The 15,188-nt window shown below is 43.3% G+C and overlaps 1 protein-coding gene across 1 annotated transcript in view; it reads right to left on the bottom strand.

Moving 5' to 3' along the window:
- Window positions 1–6,360: 6,360 nt before the first annotated feature.
- Window positions 6,361–15,188, bottom strand: part of SAG (S-antigen visual arrestin) — a 28,154-nt gene continuing 19,326 nt past the window's right edge. Inside the window, exons 17-18 of the mRNA XM_074964048.1 lie at window positions 6,650–6,789; window positions 6,361–6,569 (exon numbers count right to left, since the gene is read on the bottom strand). Of these exons, the coding sequence (XP_074820149.1) occupies window positions 6,435–6,569; window positions 6,650–6,789 (275 nt within the window). The 3' untranslated portion in view covers window positions 6,361–6,434. The remainder of the gene's footprint in view (window positions 6,570–6,649; window positions 6,790–15,188) is intronic.

The raw sequence follows: 15,188 nt of genomic DNA on the forward strand, positions 1-15,188 counted from the left end.
TATCGATCAAGATGTAGCCACGGCATGAGATCTTAAATGGTTTGAAGACTACCCAGTACTTCCCATCTGGCAGGCTATGGCTAACATACCCCAACGATACCTGAAATTGCAAAAACCATCATGAACCACACGTGACCACCTCACGTCTCTAGATCTGACCAGAGAATGGCAAAGCGTCTGGACCTCACCTACCATTCAAAATAAGCACAGTATTATTGAGCCAACAAGGCGCTGGCCCAGTTTTGACTTGCCACGCAGACTTTGGACCACACTGAAGCACATCCAACAAAGTATGGAAGATGCTGCTACTTGATGCACAAGTGGAACATCAAAGACTCCCCTCCATGCGACTGTGGTGTGAACATCCAAGCCATCAAACACATTATAACACAGTGCCCCAAATATGGATTCAAAGGCGAACTGGACGATATGCACAGTGTCAGAGGGGAGGCCTCGAAATGGCTTATGGACCTACAACTGCAGCTATAGAATGTTGCTTTCCAGATGCCATATGCGTGCAAAAGGGAGAGGCCATCCCCATCCAACTGGCCCCCTCAGTTCACCCCCCATTGTTCCCCAGCCCCCTCAATTCATCTCCCCAGCCTCCCCTCTGCTCTTCCTGGGGCTCTTCACCCACCTCCCCAGGCCTGGGGGGCTGCAGCAGGGTCCCTACCCACCTTGGCCCCTGCCCAGCCCAGCCCAGATATTGTAGCGGGGGAGGAGCAGAGGAGATGACCTGTGGCTCACAGGAGGGGCGGGGGGAGAAGGGGACAGCACCACCCCAAGCTACAGGACACTTTCTCTCCCTCCTCCCCGCACTCCTGTGCAAGCTCATGGAGGGATGGAGTAGAGCTCAGTCTGGCCTCTGCTACAGCTCTGATTGGCTGCTCTTCCCCAGGAGGCAGGGCAGGGAGGCAGACAGCCAATCAGGGGGCTCCCTCCCCCCAGCAGGGCTGAAGTACAGGAGAGGGCTGAAGTTGCTCAGGAGGTGGGAGGGGCTGGGTGAAATCCCCTGATGCAGGAAGAAGAAATCAGGAGAGTTGGTAAGAGGGTCAATCTGCTCCCTCCGTCCCTGCAACACCAAGCCTGGGAAGGGGCAGAGAGGGATGAGGAGCCCTGGAACTGCAACCCCCTTCCCCAGCCTGCAAAGGGAAGAGGAGACTCTTCGAGGCCCAGAACAACCACACTCTTTACATTTTGGAAAGTGGGCAACACTAACAGTCACACGCACATGGGTGGGCAGGGGAAGGTCAGATTATCAAACCAGATCAAAAACCACAGTATCTTTTAAAACCCTCATGTTGGGGGGGGGGGGTCTAATTAATGGTTTTTGAACTTCTGGAGTCCACAACCCTGATATCTATTGCCAGCCTTAAGTAATCAAAAATCACGAGTCAGGTCCTAACATACAATGATTGACTTAAAGCTCATGAGATATTTTTTAAACTAATATGGGGGTTTTATTGGCTTTCTGGTTTTCAAGCTTTTCTCCATAGGCATGGGGGCTAGAATATTTTTTTTAAATGAAAGATTTTTACCTACTCAGAAGATTCTAGGAACTGAGGTGCTAAGAAAATCACCAAATACTGTGTGCAACTTACACTAAAATCACGAATTGGAAACACTACACAATAGAAAGTGGAACCAGGTTTAGGCACCTTTTAGAGAACTGTACCTTTTAGACAAAGGATAGATGTAAGGCGAAGACCAGTAAAGTCCCATCAATGGTTTGGAATGACAGAACAGAAAGATGAATGAGGCTGTGAAGCAGGTACAAGGTAGAAAGTGGTGGAAAGCCTTCATTTGGCCCCACTGTTGCCATTGTGCTGACAGATGGGAATCGAAGAAGAAAAATTGCCTTGAGATCTGTTGCTTCCAGAGCTGATCAGGTTGGCAGTATTTTGACTCACTAAACCAATAAACAGCATATTCTCCCACTATGATATACATTTCTGCTTCTACATTTCTCACCCTCCCTACAGCTTCCACCCACTACTGGTGACGAGGGAGGCTTTACTCTTTCCAGTTCCAGTGCAGGACCTACAAGCATCTGTATATGACCACTGATTGGGAATACAGCACTGGGTTGTCAGCAATTGCAAAGAAAAATTGAGAGAACATGCTCAGCCCCGCCGTCTCAGCCCCTCGCTCATCTACACAAAGCTTGAACAGACGTCAAGGGATATTCATTAGGTTATGCTCTATTGGCAGGGCATGCTTAATGAATAGGGGCATACATTTGTCTCACCCCTAACTTGAGACAAAACTGCTGATCTTTAGGGTCCCCCCCCCCATAACAAGGTCACAATCTTTATAGCCTATTGAACAAGTCCCCTGAATGATTTTTCACTAATTTGACTATATATATTTCCCATATAGTCAAAGGTGGGAGAATAACCTGTGCTGGGTTCTGAATGGTTTTAAAACATTAAATTTAAATACACATTATTACAAAATAAGGTTTTGCTCAAAATAATGGGGCATCAGGCTTTCAACATTTTTTAATCAGCGTTATTAATAATGTACTGGAGCAAAGAATTACTGCCACCTAAAAGAGAATGGCTTTGTAAATTGGCTGTATGAATGACTTTGGGGAAAAATTAAACAATCAAATGAGATTGTTCAGGATTTTTGATAATCTGTAGGTTTTTGTGCGGGGGAGGGAGAAGTAGGTAGAACAGTTACACTGGCTTTGTTCTTTCCGTTGAGAAATTCCACGGGTAGACTGGGCAAAACAGTTACTTGACTGATGTGTGAGATGCTAGCTTGTGTGTAGGTTTCTGCAAGGAGCTTGCCTCTTTCTTGCAAGACTGTGTAGTCTTCAACACAAGTAGTGTATTGATACCACTCAGCTCCTTCATCAGACTGAGCTGGAGTGGTACTTTTGCTTACACAGCATGTGACTAAGACGGGCATAAATTAATATTTATCATACAGTAATGCCTAGAGGCCCCAACTGAGAACAGGGCTCCATTGTGTTCAGACACAGAGTAAAAGATCGTCACTCCCCTGAAAGACTTACAGTCTAAACAGACAAGACAAGCAAAGGGTTGGAGGGGAAACAGAGGCACAGAAAGGTGCCTAAGAAGGTAAGTCACAGAGCCAGAGATAGCAACTGGGTCTCTTCGTTCCCACCTCTTCTAGAGAAAAGTGAATTGGCTGGAGATAATTTCAGAGAAGAGTGAGGAAGTGCTGGGGTTGAGGGAGCAGCAATCTCTAGAGAATATGACAAGGAAGAGATCAGTTCTTGCCTGTTAATGAATGCACCTGACATTTGTCACCAAGGTATGCCAGAATTGCCCCTGGTTTCCAGGTAGCTGCAGTAACCAGAGTGTTTACTCATGTAGGCCAAAGCCTTGTCCAAACCCTCTATTCCTGTGTGCCCTCAAGAATGGAGTATCACACTGTATTCTCTATGGAGGTTTGAAGATTCCCTTGGAAGAACTCTTTATCTGTTTCCATAAAGCACCATGCACATCATCAACAATTAACAAGCAATTAAGCTTCAGCTAGGGTTGTGTTGATTACATGTGTGCTGTGTCAGCAGCGTGGACTGATTTTCTCCTGTGTATGGCTCAGAAGGTTGACTTTGATCTATAGAGCCCTAGAGGGGTTGTGTCTGGGCTACCTTAGAGTACTTCTCTCTGCTTCTGCACCATTCTAACTATTGAGATCAGCTGGTGCATGCATAGTAACAGTCATCAGACTACAGTGCAGTCTCCCAGGAGAGGGGGGAGACACAGCACGCTCAGTACGCTCTTGCCTCTAAAATGTGTTTCTCCTCTTAGTCCAATGCATCAAAGTGTTGTCCTTCAGGAAAGGATGAAATGCTCATCTATTCAGGCTTTTGCCTGTGGCCAGACACATTTTAACTGAAAAATAAGTAAGACTGTCACCCACGTCTGTCATTCCCTTGCAGCCATTTCCACTCCTAAACTCTTCCACTGCAATCTAACTGAATTTCTAGGCACAACAACACAGATTAACACTGTTTTTTCTTTTCTTCCAAGGTAGCAATGGTAGAAGCAACCTGTTATAGGTACTTTCCACCTGCTTTATTTTGCAACATCTTAGTCTCCTGCCCTCCCTTCAGCTCTGACATCAGCATCCTGTATATCAGACAGCACTAATGAATAGCAACCAATTTGCTTTTCCTCTCTCCCACCTACTCAGGGTGACAGCTGGTTCCTGGCACCAAATTGCACTGTATTTTTCAATCTAAAGCTATGCTTTTCTGACTCAGTCTTTCTACACACCATTCTTCAGTAGTGTTGTTAGCATTAGACAACACAGAAATAAAACACTCTCCAGCAATCTCGCAAGAGGCCTCAGGAAAGCCTGCCTATATAATGCATGGATGGCAGGTGTATTTGATCCTGTAGGGGTACAGGAGTATCCGGGCTCTTCTTTTAACCCAGCCTGTTAGAGCACATTAGAATCCTGCACAAAGCTGCTCAGATCTTTTGTGAGCTATTGTGATAAATGGGCTTGTTAACTCCACCAGAATACAGATGAGCAATGGAAGCAACCTCTGCTCAAGGAACTAAGGGAAGATGTAAGGAGGCCACACAGGAAGCCCTAGGAATAGCCTGGCTTGGGGAGAAAGCTGAGGTGGAGGTTTATGTTCTGTTATCACCACCATAGAAAGCCAAACCCAGGAAGAGGGCAACTTTGACCTCATCCAGCACATACAGTGTATTTGGATCAGGTTGAGAATGACGCCTACTCAGAGCTGGCTTTCATGAAAAATACTGCCTATTGATGAGGAAAAGGACTTCAACAGCCTCTGTTTCCACTGCTGTTCCACAGGGTCCTCCCCTGTTATCTGGGTTTTAGTTCAGCTATCTTCCCATTCCTGGAGTGGGAAGCAGAGATCCATATTAGTGAATCTGAGATCACCATGCAGGACATGGTGGAGGGAGAAATTAAATTGCGGACTGTCATTGGGCAGTCTCCCAAGCACCTCCCACCTAGCCTCTGGGATAGCCCCATGCCTCAGTTTCCCCCTTCAAGGGACTTTTTCAGTAAATCACAAACCCTTTTGTCCCTTCACAGCCCTTCTCTGGTTCTGGTTTGTTAAATTAACAAAACATTCAACAAAGTTCTCCAGTCCATTTCCCTGCTCCCCAGGTTTCTCTGCCGACGCCTGCTCACTCCAGCAGCTTCTATCTGCCAGTCTGTTCTTCCTGGGAACGAACTCACTCTCCCTGTGCAGGACTAGCAGCCTGGCTTCTTCTTGTTGCTCTTTATAGGGGAATCAGGTAACCCTTGCTCCTGTGTGCTTTCTTAGTAACTGCGGTTAGGTGGCCTCACCATTGAGCTCTTAATGGGGCAAGGCACCCTGGTACAGTGACATTTGATTAAATTGACAGGCACCATATTTAGAACCAAAAAGGATATTTCTATATATACACACATAAAGCAGTTAGCCAGTAGAACTCATTGCCTCAAGCTATCACTGAGGCCAAGAGTTCAGCAAGATTCAAGAAATGTTTAGACAGTTATATGGATAATGAAACCATGCAGAGAAACAACAGATAGTATCTTTAAAAAAATCTAAAGTCTGGAAGAATACACTCACGCTTTAGGGCACACAAGCCAGTCTCTAACAGATGGATGTTAGGAAGAAACCTGCCCATGGGAAAAATTATTACTTAATTGTCCAGCTTTGGGTTTTATTGTACCTGCCTCGGAAGCATCCAATACTAGCCACCGTCAGACAGGGTACTGGACTACTGGTCTGATCTGTTATGTCAATTCCTGTGTGTGTGCAGGAGTTTTGGTCAATGGGGTAAAACCTCTGGTTTAATGCAAAATGCAGATTGCTCATCCATCTTTACTAAGGTGGCTGTTTTCCACCTGGTTAAATGAGCACTGTGGCACAGCATTACAAGCAGTGCAGAATAAGTTTTACAAAATATACTGCTGACTAGAGACACAGCTCTGGTTGTCAGTTTAAAAAACAAGATTGTAGCAACAATCATGAGATCACAAAATATTATCAGATTTTGCTAGTGCTAGATCGCAGTCCTTCAGAAAGGGGAGTAAACTGCATGTTTTATGGCAGGGGCCGGACCCACAATGCAAATCTTATTCAATGAACTTGACAGAATTTAGATGCAAAAGTGATCAAAAGAAAAAAAAGCAGCTTCTTTTAAGCCATTGAGGGGCTCTAGCAGATCACCAAGGACTGGCTAGGTAACCCTTCAAACCATTCCTCCCCTTGCTCAGATTACACAAGCAGTTTGTTGGTCAGGATAACCAGAACTTTTGAGTCAGTGGCTCTTTGATCTAACATTAGGCTAGGCAAACTAGGAGAAAATTCAGACACTACAGACACATCATCAGCTTGGCTTTAATAAGTGGTGGAACCACCTATCCTTTTTATTTGGTAGCATCGTAAATAAACATTGACTCATCCTCTCTGTTCACCTCTAGTGGCTGAACCACAGAAGTTTGAGTCTGCTACATCCTTTGGCTAACAAAGCCAGGTCTTTTAGTCCAGGCAGGAGAGGATCATGCTTTAGATCCACTGTTCCAGAGTTCGATCCCTGCTGCTTACAGCGCACCTAGAGAGATCATATTACAACAGCAATACCTGGCAGTTTAATACAAACAAAAAACTACATCCTAATATGTTTGTAACTACCATCAGACCCCGTAGCTCCTCCAGAAGCCTGTTCTCACAGTCACTCATCATTTGGAGAAACAGCCTTGTTCTCATCTTCATCCAAATCTTGCAGCTGTTGACGAGAAAACTCCTCAAATACCAGGTTTTCATCCTGGGAACTGAAATGAAGGAAAGACAGGCCTTTCAAAACTGCATACCGCCTTAATACTGAACTCAGTTTTCCACTTGGAGCCCTTCATCGTCACTTCTCTCTTCCCTTTACGTGCAGTGCCCTCTGACTTCACCAGTGGTGCCTTAAGTCCTGAACCAAAGCCCCCTGAAATCAATGGGTGTCTTTCCATTGACTTCAGTGGGTTTTGGATCACATGCCTACAGCCCAGCCCTGTTGAGGTAGCTAGGACAGCAGTCAACAGCTGTTTTCTACACTAGTCAGGATAGTAGCCATGGAAGTTTACTAAACGCTGTAACATGTCCTTCCCTGCTGAATAGCATAGTCTCCAGCTGGACACCTTGGAAATGGGAAGGGCCTTTACAGACTACTAGAATTAGCCTGTGGAATCGGTCTTATCCTGCTCATTCTACATTATGTTTCTGGACAAGACTAGGGGACTTTCAGATGCTTTAATCCCCCAGGAGGGATGACCAGTGGGACAATATTAAAAAGAAGCTTCATACCTCTCCATCACTGTAATTACAAGCACGCATAAAAGAAGAAAGAGGAGACACAGGAGAAGGTTAGAATAGGAGTTTACTCTAAAGCTAACAGGAATCTCACAAAATAAGAAGAGACAAAAAGATAACTGGTTTAGGAAGTGGTGTTTTTCCCCTGGAGCTTGAGGAGCAACCCAGAAAAGCCTTATGTCATAAACTTTATCTCAGTGCATAAAATATTGGTGCCCGGATGAAGCAAAATTAAATCACTTTAGGGTCTGTTTACATGTGGAAACTGACTGGCATAGATACAGCAGAGTAATTATACCATAGCTAAGCCTATACCGGTATAACTCCCCATGTGGACGCTCAGGGCTGGTCTCCACTTACCGGGGGATCAACGCGCAGCGATCAATCCACCGGGGGGCCAAAGACCCGCTAAATCGATCGCCACTCGCTCTCCCGTCAACTCCAGCACTCCACCGGAACGAGAAGCAGTAGGTAAGTCAACGGGAGAGTTTCTCCCGTCGACCCAGTGCAGTATAGACACCGCAAAAAGTCAACCTAAGCTATTAACGTAGCTGGAGTTGCATAACTTAGACTGTGCCCCATAGTGTAGACCTGCCCTCGGTCTGGAATAAGAGACTTTATTCCAGTATAATTACTTGAAACAGAGTAATATGGAACTAAAGCTCTTAGTTGCAACATATTCCATCAGCAGAGCTCAGACATCAAAGGGGCTAAGAAGCTAAAAAAGAACTTCCCACGCTGGCTTGCTAGGAACAACTGCTGCGAAAGGCGTGCTCACCTATTAGCACCAAGCAGAGGTGATACTGCTTTGTGACATGATGTTCCTCTTAATTGGTCTGTCACTCTTATTTAACTAGCCAGCCTGAACAGGGAAGAAGCCATTAATAAGCATTAAGTCAATTAAATCGCTGTACAGAAGACAGAAAGTGGTAGGGACCACATTTCAGCTCTTTTCTTTATTTGGCAGCTTTTATTTTAGAGAGCAGAGCTCAGAATTTTACACTTGCTTAAATCTTACACATAACTCTTTGGCACTAGCCAAATGCATTCACATAATGGGATTTTAGCCTATGCTTTCCCAGTGAGGCAGCATTCCTAGCCGCTCGCTTCCCTTTGGCTAACTTGGTGCCCTCGGAGGTCTCTCCATAAAGTAGTGATTAAGCAGAGCGTACTGTGTTTTTGTGGTGGTGGTTGGGGGGGGGGGGGGTTGGGGGTCTGCTTTTCTGGTCACTTTAGCTCACGAAAGCTTATGCTCAAATAAATTTGTTAGTCTCTAAGGTGCCACAAGTCCTCCTTTTCTTTTTAGCTCACTCACAGCTGCATCACCCACCCCTCCCCTTGAGCTTAATTGCAGCCAGCTAGGCCAGACTGTCCCAGAAGTGGTCAGTGTTTCTGGGTGTCTTAGTAACTTGGTGCCAAACTCAGGACCCTGAGCTCTAGACTCCCAGGGGCGTTAAGCACCCACAACTCCAGCTGAAGTCAGTGAATGGATGATTCTCAGCACTTCTGAAAACCAGGCCTTTAAAGTGAGTCAGACCCAGCACCCGTAAACAGAACCGCCTAAAATTAGTGGATCCTTTTTTAAAGCATGGGTCTGTGTTTGTATTCCATACTCAGAGGATCATTTACTGTACCCATTGACTCCATTAAGAAATCTGGGATGTAGGAATCTTATCCAATGGTCCACGCTCAATTGAAATGAGTTGGAAATTAAATATTTAGAGCAATACTTTTAGAAGTGCCATCACACACCATTTCGCTTTTGAATCAACGGTGTTAACATTTTTTCTTTAAATACAGTCTTTTGCCTTTTCTCCCATTTGAAGTCTGATAGTTACTAAGGAAACAATGACATCACTGATGTGGGCGAAGCTTAGTGGTATCCACAAGTGCAGTACGCAGTCAATTTTTATATAATGGGTAGGGGGAAACACGTACCGTTTTAGTCAGATTTAGAGTTTGTCAGGAGACGAGTTACATAGGTAGGTGCTGTGCTATATGCAGCACCATAATGCCCATGACACGGTGCTAGGTACGATTATGCTCCGAAAGACGCAATTATACTAATTTTAGCTTAAAGCAGCCTTTGCTTCCCACAGGCTCATTAGCTAGAGGCCAACACTCTTCTTGCCTCGATGCAACGTCTCTCTCTGCTTCGCAGTTCATGTACAATTATCATGTAGCTAAAGTTCTCAAGAGCCTGAACAAGGCTATGCAATTTCTTGCAACTATCCAACGTCTAAATAAATACAACTTGGCCTTTCAGGTTTTTATTTTTTTTTTTGGGGGGGGGGGGGGAAGGGGTTGTCTCATAGGACAGAAAATAGTATTTCATCACATGGTGTGGAAAGTTTTCTATAAGCTTGTATTATGCAATCAGAGCAGTGACTCTATAGAATTAAAGTTGGGACAGATGGTAATTTCTATTATAAGCCTGATTTTATCCTCTCCTAGCTTTTGGGGAGAGGTGGCGGAGCATGTTTACCTATATTTTTTTTCAAGTGTATTTTTAAGTCTTCAAAAATAGTAATTTTTGAAAGTTACAATGTAGCTAAGTTTATTACAGGTGTGAAATAAGGTTTAAAGAGATGCAACCAATGTGTACACACTGTAGGAGAAATCCCAGGCACTGAGACTATACAGAAATCTGAGAAAGGAAAGGTAGTAAATCAGTTCCTGTCCGTCCTCCAGGCACAGAAATAAAAAAAGGAGACAATAGTTAGCAATAGCCCTCCACTTCCGCTTTTAACTTTTAAAACAGCGTTGTAACAAATGCTTCAAAGATAACGCGCACACACATTTAAAGGGACAAAATCTGCTGATGCAACTCAGCACAGCTCCATTTATTTCAATGGAGCTGTGCCAGCACGGACCAGTAGAAAATGTGGTGAGAGAAAAAGAGACCGAACCCTTGACTGCTTCCTCTGCTTCACACTTTGCCTGCCTGTTTGAGATTCCCTAGGCTCAATTCATCCCTGCACAAGTAAACATGCTGATACTGGATACATTCTATTTACTCTGACCCTGTATAATCCTGGGTGGATTTTTTGGGTGGTGATGGGGAAACAGAGGTGGCATTAGCTTAGCCCAGCCCACTGAGGGCATCCTAATATGATTTTCTCCTCTGGCATTTTAATCCCACTATATTTTTGGCTTTATAAGGTGATCTCCTTCCTGCTTCTCAACTGCATCCTGCCCCCCCCAAAAGAGAGAGAGCAAAGTAAGTAGGGAGGCACAACAGACAAATTGGTAACTTTGAGTTCATCAGCAATAATGAAGGGAACAGAAAAGATGAGGATGACAACTGATCTCAAAGTCCCCACACATAAACACCTTTATCTAGCCCTCTTAGGGGTTGCACAAATCAGCTAAAAGAATTAGTCTGTCTCCTGGTGCTTCTAGATTCCCTAAACACTGTTTGCTGTAGCTCAGTCTCTGCAATTAACTTTTGATCCACTTAATGAAACAACATCTAATTTGGAACTAACGAAGCACATCTTTTTTCTCAGAGTTCAGTGAAAAACTGGTGGAATCACTATTACAAATCAAAAGCATGAAATGACTAACAGGAATAGTGATTAGAGATAACACAGGAAGCCAGAAACTGCAGGATCTAGAAAGATTTTTAGTTTACCATCTTAATTTGGTAGGTTTTATTCTCTATTTTGGGACACTCATGTTGTGTTTCTAAATCTGCTATGCAGGTTTCAAAGGGATTTTATTTTGTTCATTGTGTTTTCCTTTTTGAAGTGAAGGCATTTCTTCCCCCAATTAACTGCTTTTAGGGTTCCCCACACAATTACTGGCAAGTCTGTCCTGTTATTAAGTTATAGGAAATCTGCTATTTTCATCTGTATGATAACCTAAAAATGAACTGTTAGAGATGACTGTGATTTAGCAAATGATATGTGGGCTGCTTCTTTGGTAAGAACATGTGGCGGAGGAGTGTTTGAGAGGGATGTTTTGCAATCCTGAATTTCCAATGTATCCTTTTAAAGGCAGAGAAAAAAAGATCTATACTCTGTCTGAGACTGGACTGAAGTAAGAGGAAGATTCCATGGCTCTGGCATTAGTGTTTTCCCATAGAGGCACCAGGCCTACTTCCATTGTTAGGTTGCTGAGTGTTTGAACATGCGGGCATGTGCGCACACATGCTTATGTAATGAACTGTAGCTACAAACAGACACCGCAGCTATCAGCATCAATCAAACCTGTAATCTTCAGTTCCCATTCTATTTGAATTACAGGAGAAAATTAGGAGTATCAAGTAAAAGAAAGTATCAAGAAAGAAGTCTCTTTGCTGGGATCAGGCCCAAAGCTCATGCACAGTAGGACAAAGTATTACCGTCTCGCAGTTGAATAATCTAGTCCCCAAGCATCTCAGTCCACGGGAGTTCAAGTCCACCTAGAGCTCTATTTTGTAACAAATCAGATTTGATTCCCAGTGTTAGCCATGGTATACATACAGATGTGCTCACTGTTTGTTACATTTAGGGCTCATCTTCACTGCAACATCTAGCCTGAATGAGTACAGTCAAGTTAGCCTAGCTCAAGTAAGAATGGCCACAGTGCAAAATGACAGGCAAGCTACACAAAGCAATTGGCTTAGCATCTGAAAAGTTGTGCAAACAGTAGCTGGAGCCTGTAGCAGGTCACTGCATTATTAGCTTGAACATCAGCCGCACTCAAACATCAACCCACACCCGGACGGGCCAGCTAGCTTGAGTTTAAAGCACCCTTTAACTAGAGCTACAGATGTATTTGTGGACAGGAAGCGGGTTAGGGATAACACAAGTTATATCTTGACCCAACACTGCGGTGAAGACAAACCCTTAGTTGTGGAAACGTGTTTGGGGAATAATTAAAAAGGAATACAGTGAACTAAACAAACAAAAAAACCAATTATGTCTGAAAATATATCTACTGAAGTCACTAGAACTGAAAAGTTAGTAAGTATTCCCACCCCCAAGCCCTGTTTATTTACATTGTGCATTTGATAGCAATTTGGGTAAAGTTTACAAAAGTACCTAGATGATTTAGGAGCTTTGTTTTGCTTTCAAAAATGCTTTCAGCGTCTCCTAAGACAATGAGACTCAGGCATTTTCAAAAATTGTGCCCTACATGACCTTGAAGCTGAAAAATCCCATGGATTTTCAATGAGACTTTGGCTCCTTAATCACTTAGACATTTGAAAAATGTTACCCTTGAAGATCTCCAGTCATTTCCACTGTTTCCTCTGCAAAGTTAATCAGTTTCTCCCTTGCTGGAAAGACCCTTATAAACATCAAGAGGGGAGAAGGAAAAAACAGTTCTGATTTCTGTAAAGCAATCTTTAGTTTGAAAACCCCTATGATATTCTATTGAAATGATGATCAGCAATGGAAATTTTCCAAAATTAGCAAGTTTATTACAAATACAAGGTTGGCACAATGTCCCTTATAACGTCTTCCCCCCCTCCTGCTCCACGTGTGTGAGAGGAGGTGTCCTATTTTTATATTTTATACACTCTCTCAATGCATGTGTGTATGTGCCAACTTCTTGAAAACATGGAAGTGGTCCTAATTTGAAGCATTCTGCATCTGGTTAGATGTGATATCTGCCTGCCCTCCATTTCTCCTGATACTCTACATTCTTCTGCCAAAATTATCTGCCTGAAGTGTGGAAAAGTAGAAGAGGGCTTTGCTGACAGCAAGCATTCAAAAAAAAAAAAAAAATCACACCATGCCCCGCACAAAAAATCATGCAATTTAAAAAAAAAGATATCCATGAGATTTTGGGTTCTTTTGATTTGCCTCCTGCTTTGAGCCCTCAGGTTATACTCGCAAATATTTTCAAGCTTTTCTCTACAGCCATGACAGTTAGAAATATTGTAAATGAAAGGTGAGATTCTCATGCGCTCTTGATTCCAGCCATTGAGGCTTTTAAGAAAGACTCCAAAACATGACAACACATGATGATAGAGTCACAACAGTTGGCAACACTGTCTTCTTTAATCTGCTTGCTTGAGGAGTAACAAACCGTTTGTTACTCATTCCCTCCCCTGAAGTCAACCTGCGAAGCCTGGAGTTTTGTGTTTCTCATATCTTTGTGGAGCCATGTGTCTCCTTAACACTGCTATGGAGCAAGCATTTAGTTCAAATGCTTTAGTTTTTTGTTTTGATTTGGTGGCTCAACTTCTTATCATGGAGTTATAATACTGAGTTCCCCTGTCTTATTTATTCAACATATCCTGCCATATACTTTATGGCCACTAAGTGTCTCGCGAGTTATAGTTCTGCCTACGAATTTGGTGTGGCATTTTTTCCTTCTCTGTCATGCAGTTTAAGATTCCCATCAAAGGGAAATCTAGTTTGAGAAACAGTTTTAGAAACTCCTTTAGTTCACAGTGTGCTGGCTGCCTTGGCTGGGCATGGCTTTGATACAAATGTGTTTTTAAAAATTAGATCACTGTTTTGAGACCAGGTCACAACCCAGCCTTGAACAGTTCTAGGGAAACATTACACCCTATCCAGAGCCATGTTAGCTGGAACTGAGTTTCACTTCCTAACAAGGGCAAAATTAACATGGATAGGACCTTTAGTCTGTGCCCTGATATCTGTTTCTTCTCTCCCTCGGTACCAATGTCCTCCTCTAATTCAAAGCAGATTAAAGACGACAGGATTCATGTCTGTCCCTTTCAAGTGGGGGTTACAGTTTAGGACAAAATGCCCATCTCTACAGAACCCTTCTCTTTTGCCCGCCTCTGACCCTTTTCTTTCGGTACATCAGGGTTGGTTTGCTCATTTGACTTGGCTTTACCTCTTTGATAAACTTGTCCTGTAGTTCTCGCACCATCCCCAAGAGCAATGGCTATGTTCTTGGGCACAACAGGATTGCACGTAACCCGTGCTTTAGCTTTGGGCATTTAGTTATTTATTTTATGTGCCCAAAGACAGGGAGAGAAGCAGTGGAGGAGCAAGGGATTTTTCTTTGAGTACTGTCTCTTCACACATGCAGAGGGCAGGGCAACTCAGCTAGAAGGGCCCAGAAACATCCAACAATAAGGCGTGTCAGTCATTAGATAGGCTCAGTTCCTGTTTCAGAAGTGGTATAGGAAGGTTCCATTTAGGACAAGCAGTTTGCAGGTTCCTCACATAGGCACCATCTGAGAGCTGAGCCAATCAGAGCTCAGGGGAGAAAGGTTATAAATACAGGAGTTGAAGACAGCCCTGCGAGCTCAGTAGCTGATTGACCAAGAGATGGTGTCTGCTTTGAGGGCTTGTACCACTCTGGATACAGGCTACAGATTTCTGTTTTACCAGCAACTGAAACCAGTCAACTATTAATCCAAGGACTGGAATGCTGCTAGCTATAAGAATCCCAGACTTGTTTGCTGACAAGGCTGTGACACATTTGGAAAGCGGAGCGAGACTGCCATTCTCCTCAAGCTCTGAAGAGTCCAGGTGACACACACTACATATTATGGCCATACTATAAAGCCTGAGAAATCATCTCTGAAAGAAAATCAGAGGGGATGCGTGTGTGTGCAGGCTAAAAACAGAGAATTGTAAGTGTTATGTAAATATTGCAATCTTGCATTTAAATGTGTAAAAGTAACAAAGTGGAGAAGTTTGTCTAATATCTAGCTCTTATACAGCACTTTTCAACAGTAGATATCAAAGCATTATGACTTTACTATCCAATAGCTTTTGTTTAAAAGTTATTCATAAGTATTCCAAATGCTATTTACAATGTTTGTGTGTATCAAGTGTTTGATTACTAAGAAACTGTATGATACTCTCTCTCTTTGAAGCTGACTAGAGACTTAACTATATTCAAGGTTTTACATACAATAGCCCTGAGGTTTAACTCTGTGTAATGCTTTCTGAACATTTTG

The sequence above is a fragment of the Natator depressus genome, chromosome 9 (assembly GCF_965152275.1).
Source record: "Natator depressus isolate rNatDep1 chromosome 9, rNatDep2.hap1, whole genome shotgun sequence".
NCBI classification, from domain to species: Eukaryota; Metazoa; Chordata; order Testudines; family Cheloniidae; genus Natator; species Natator depressus.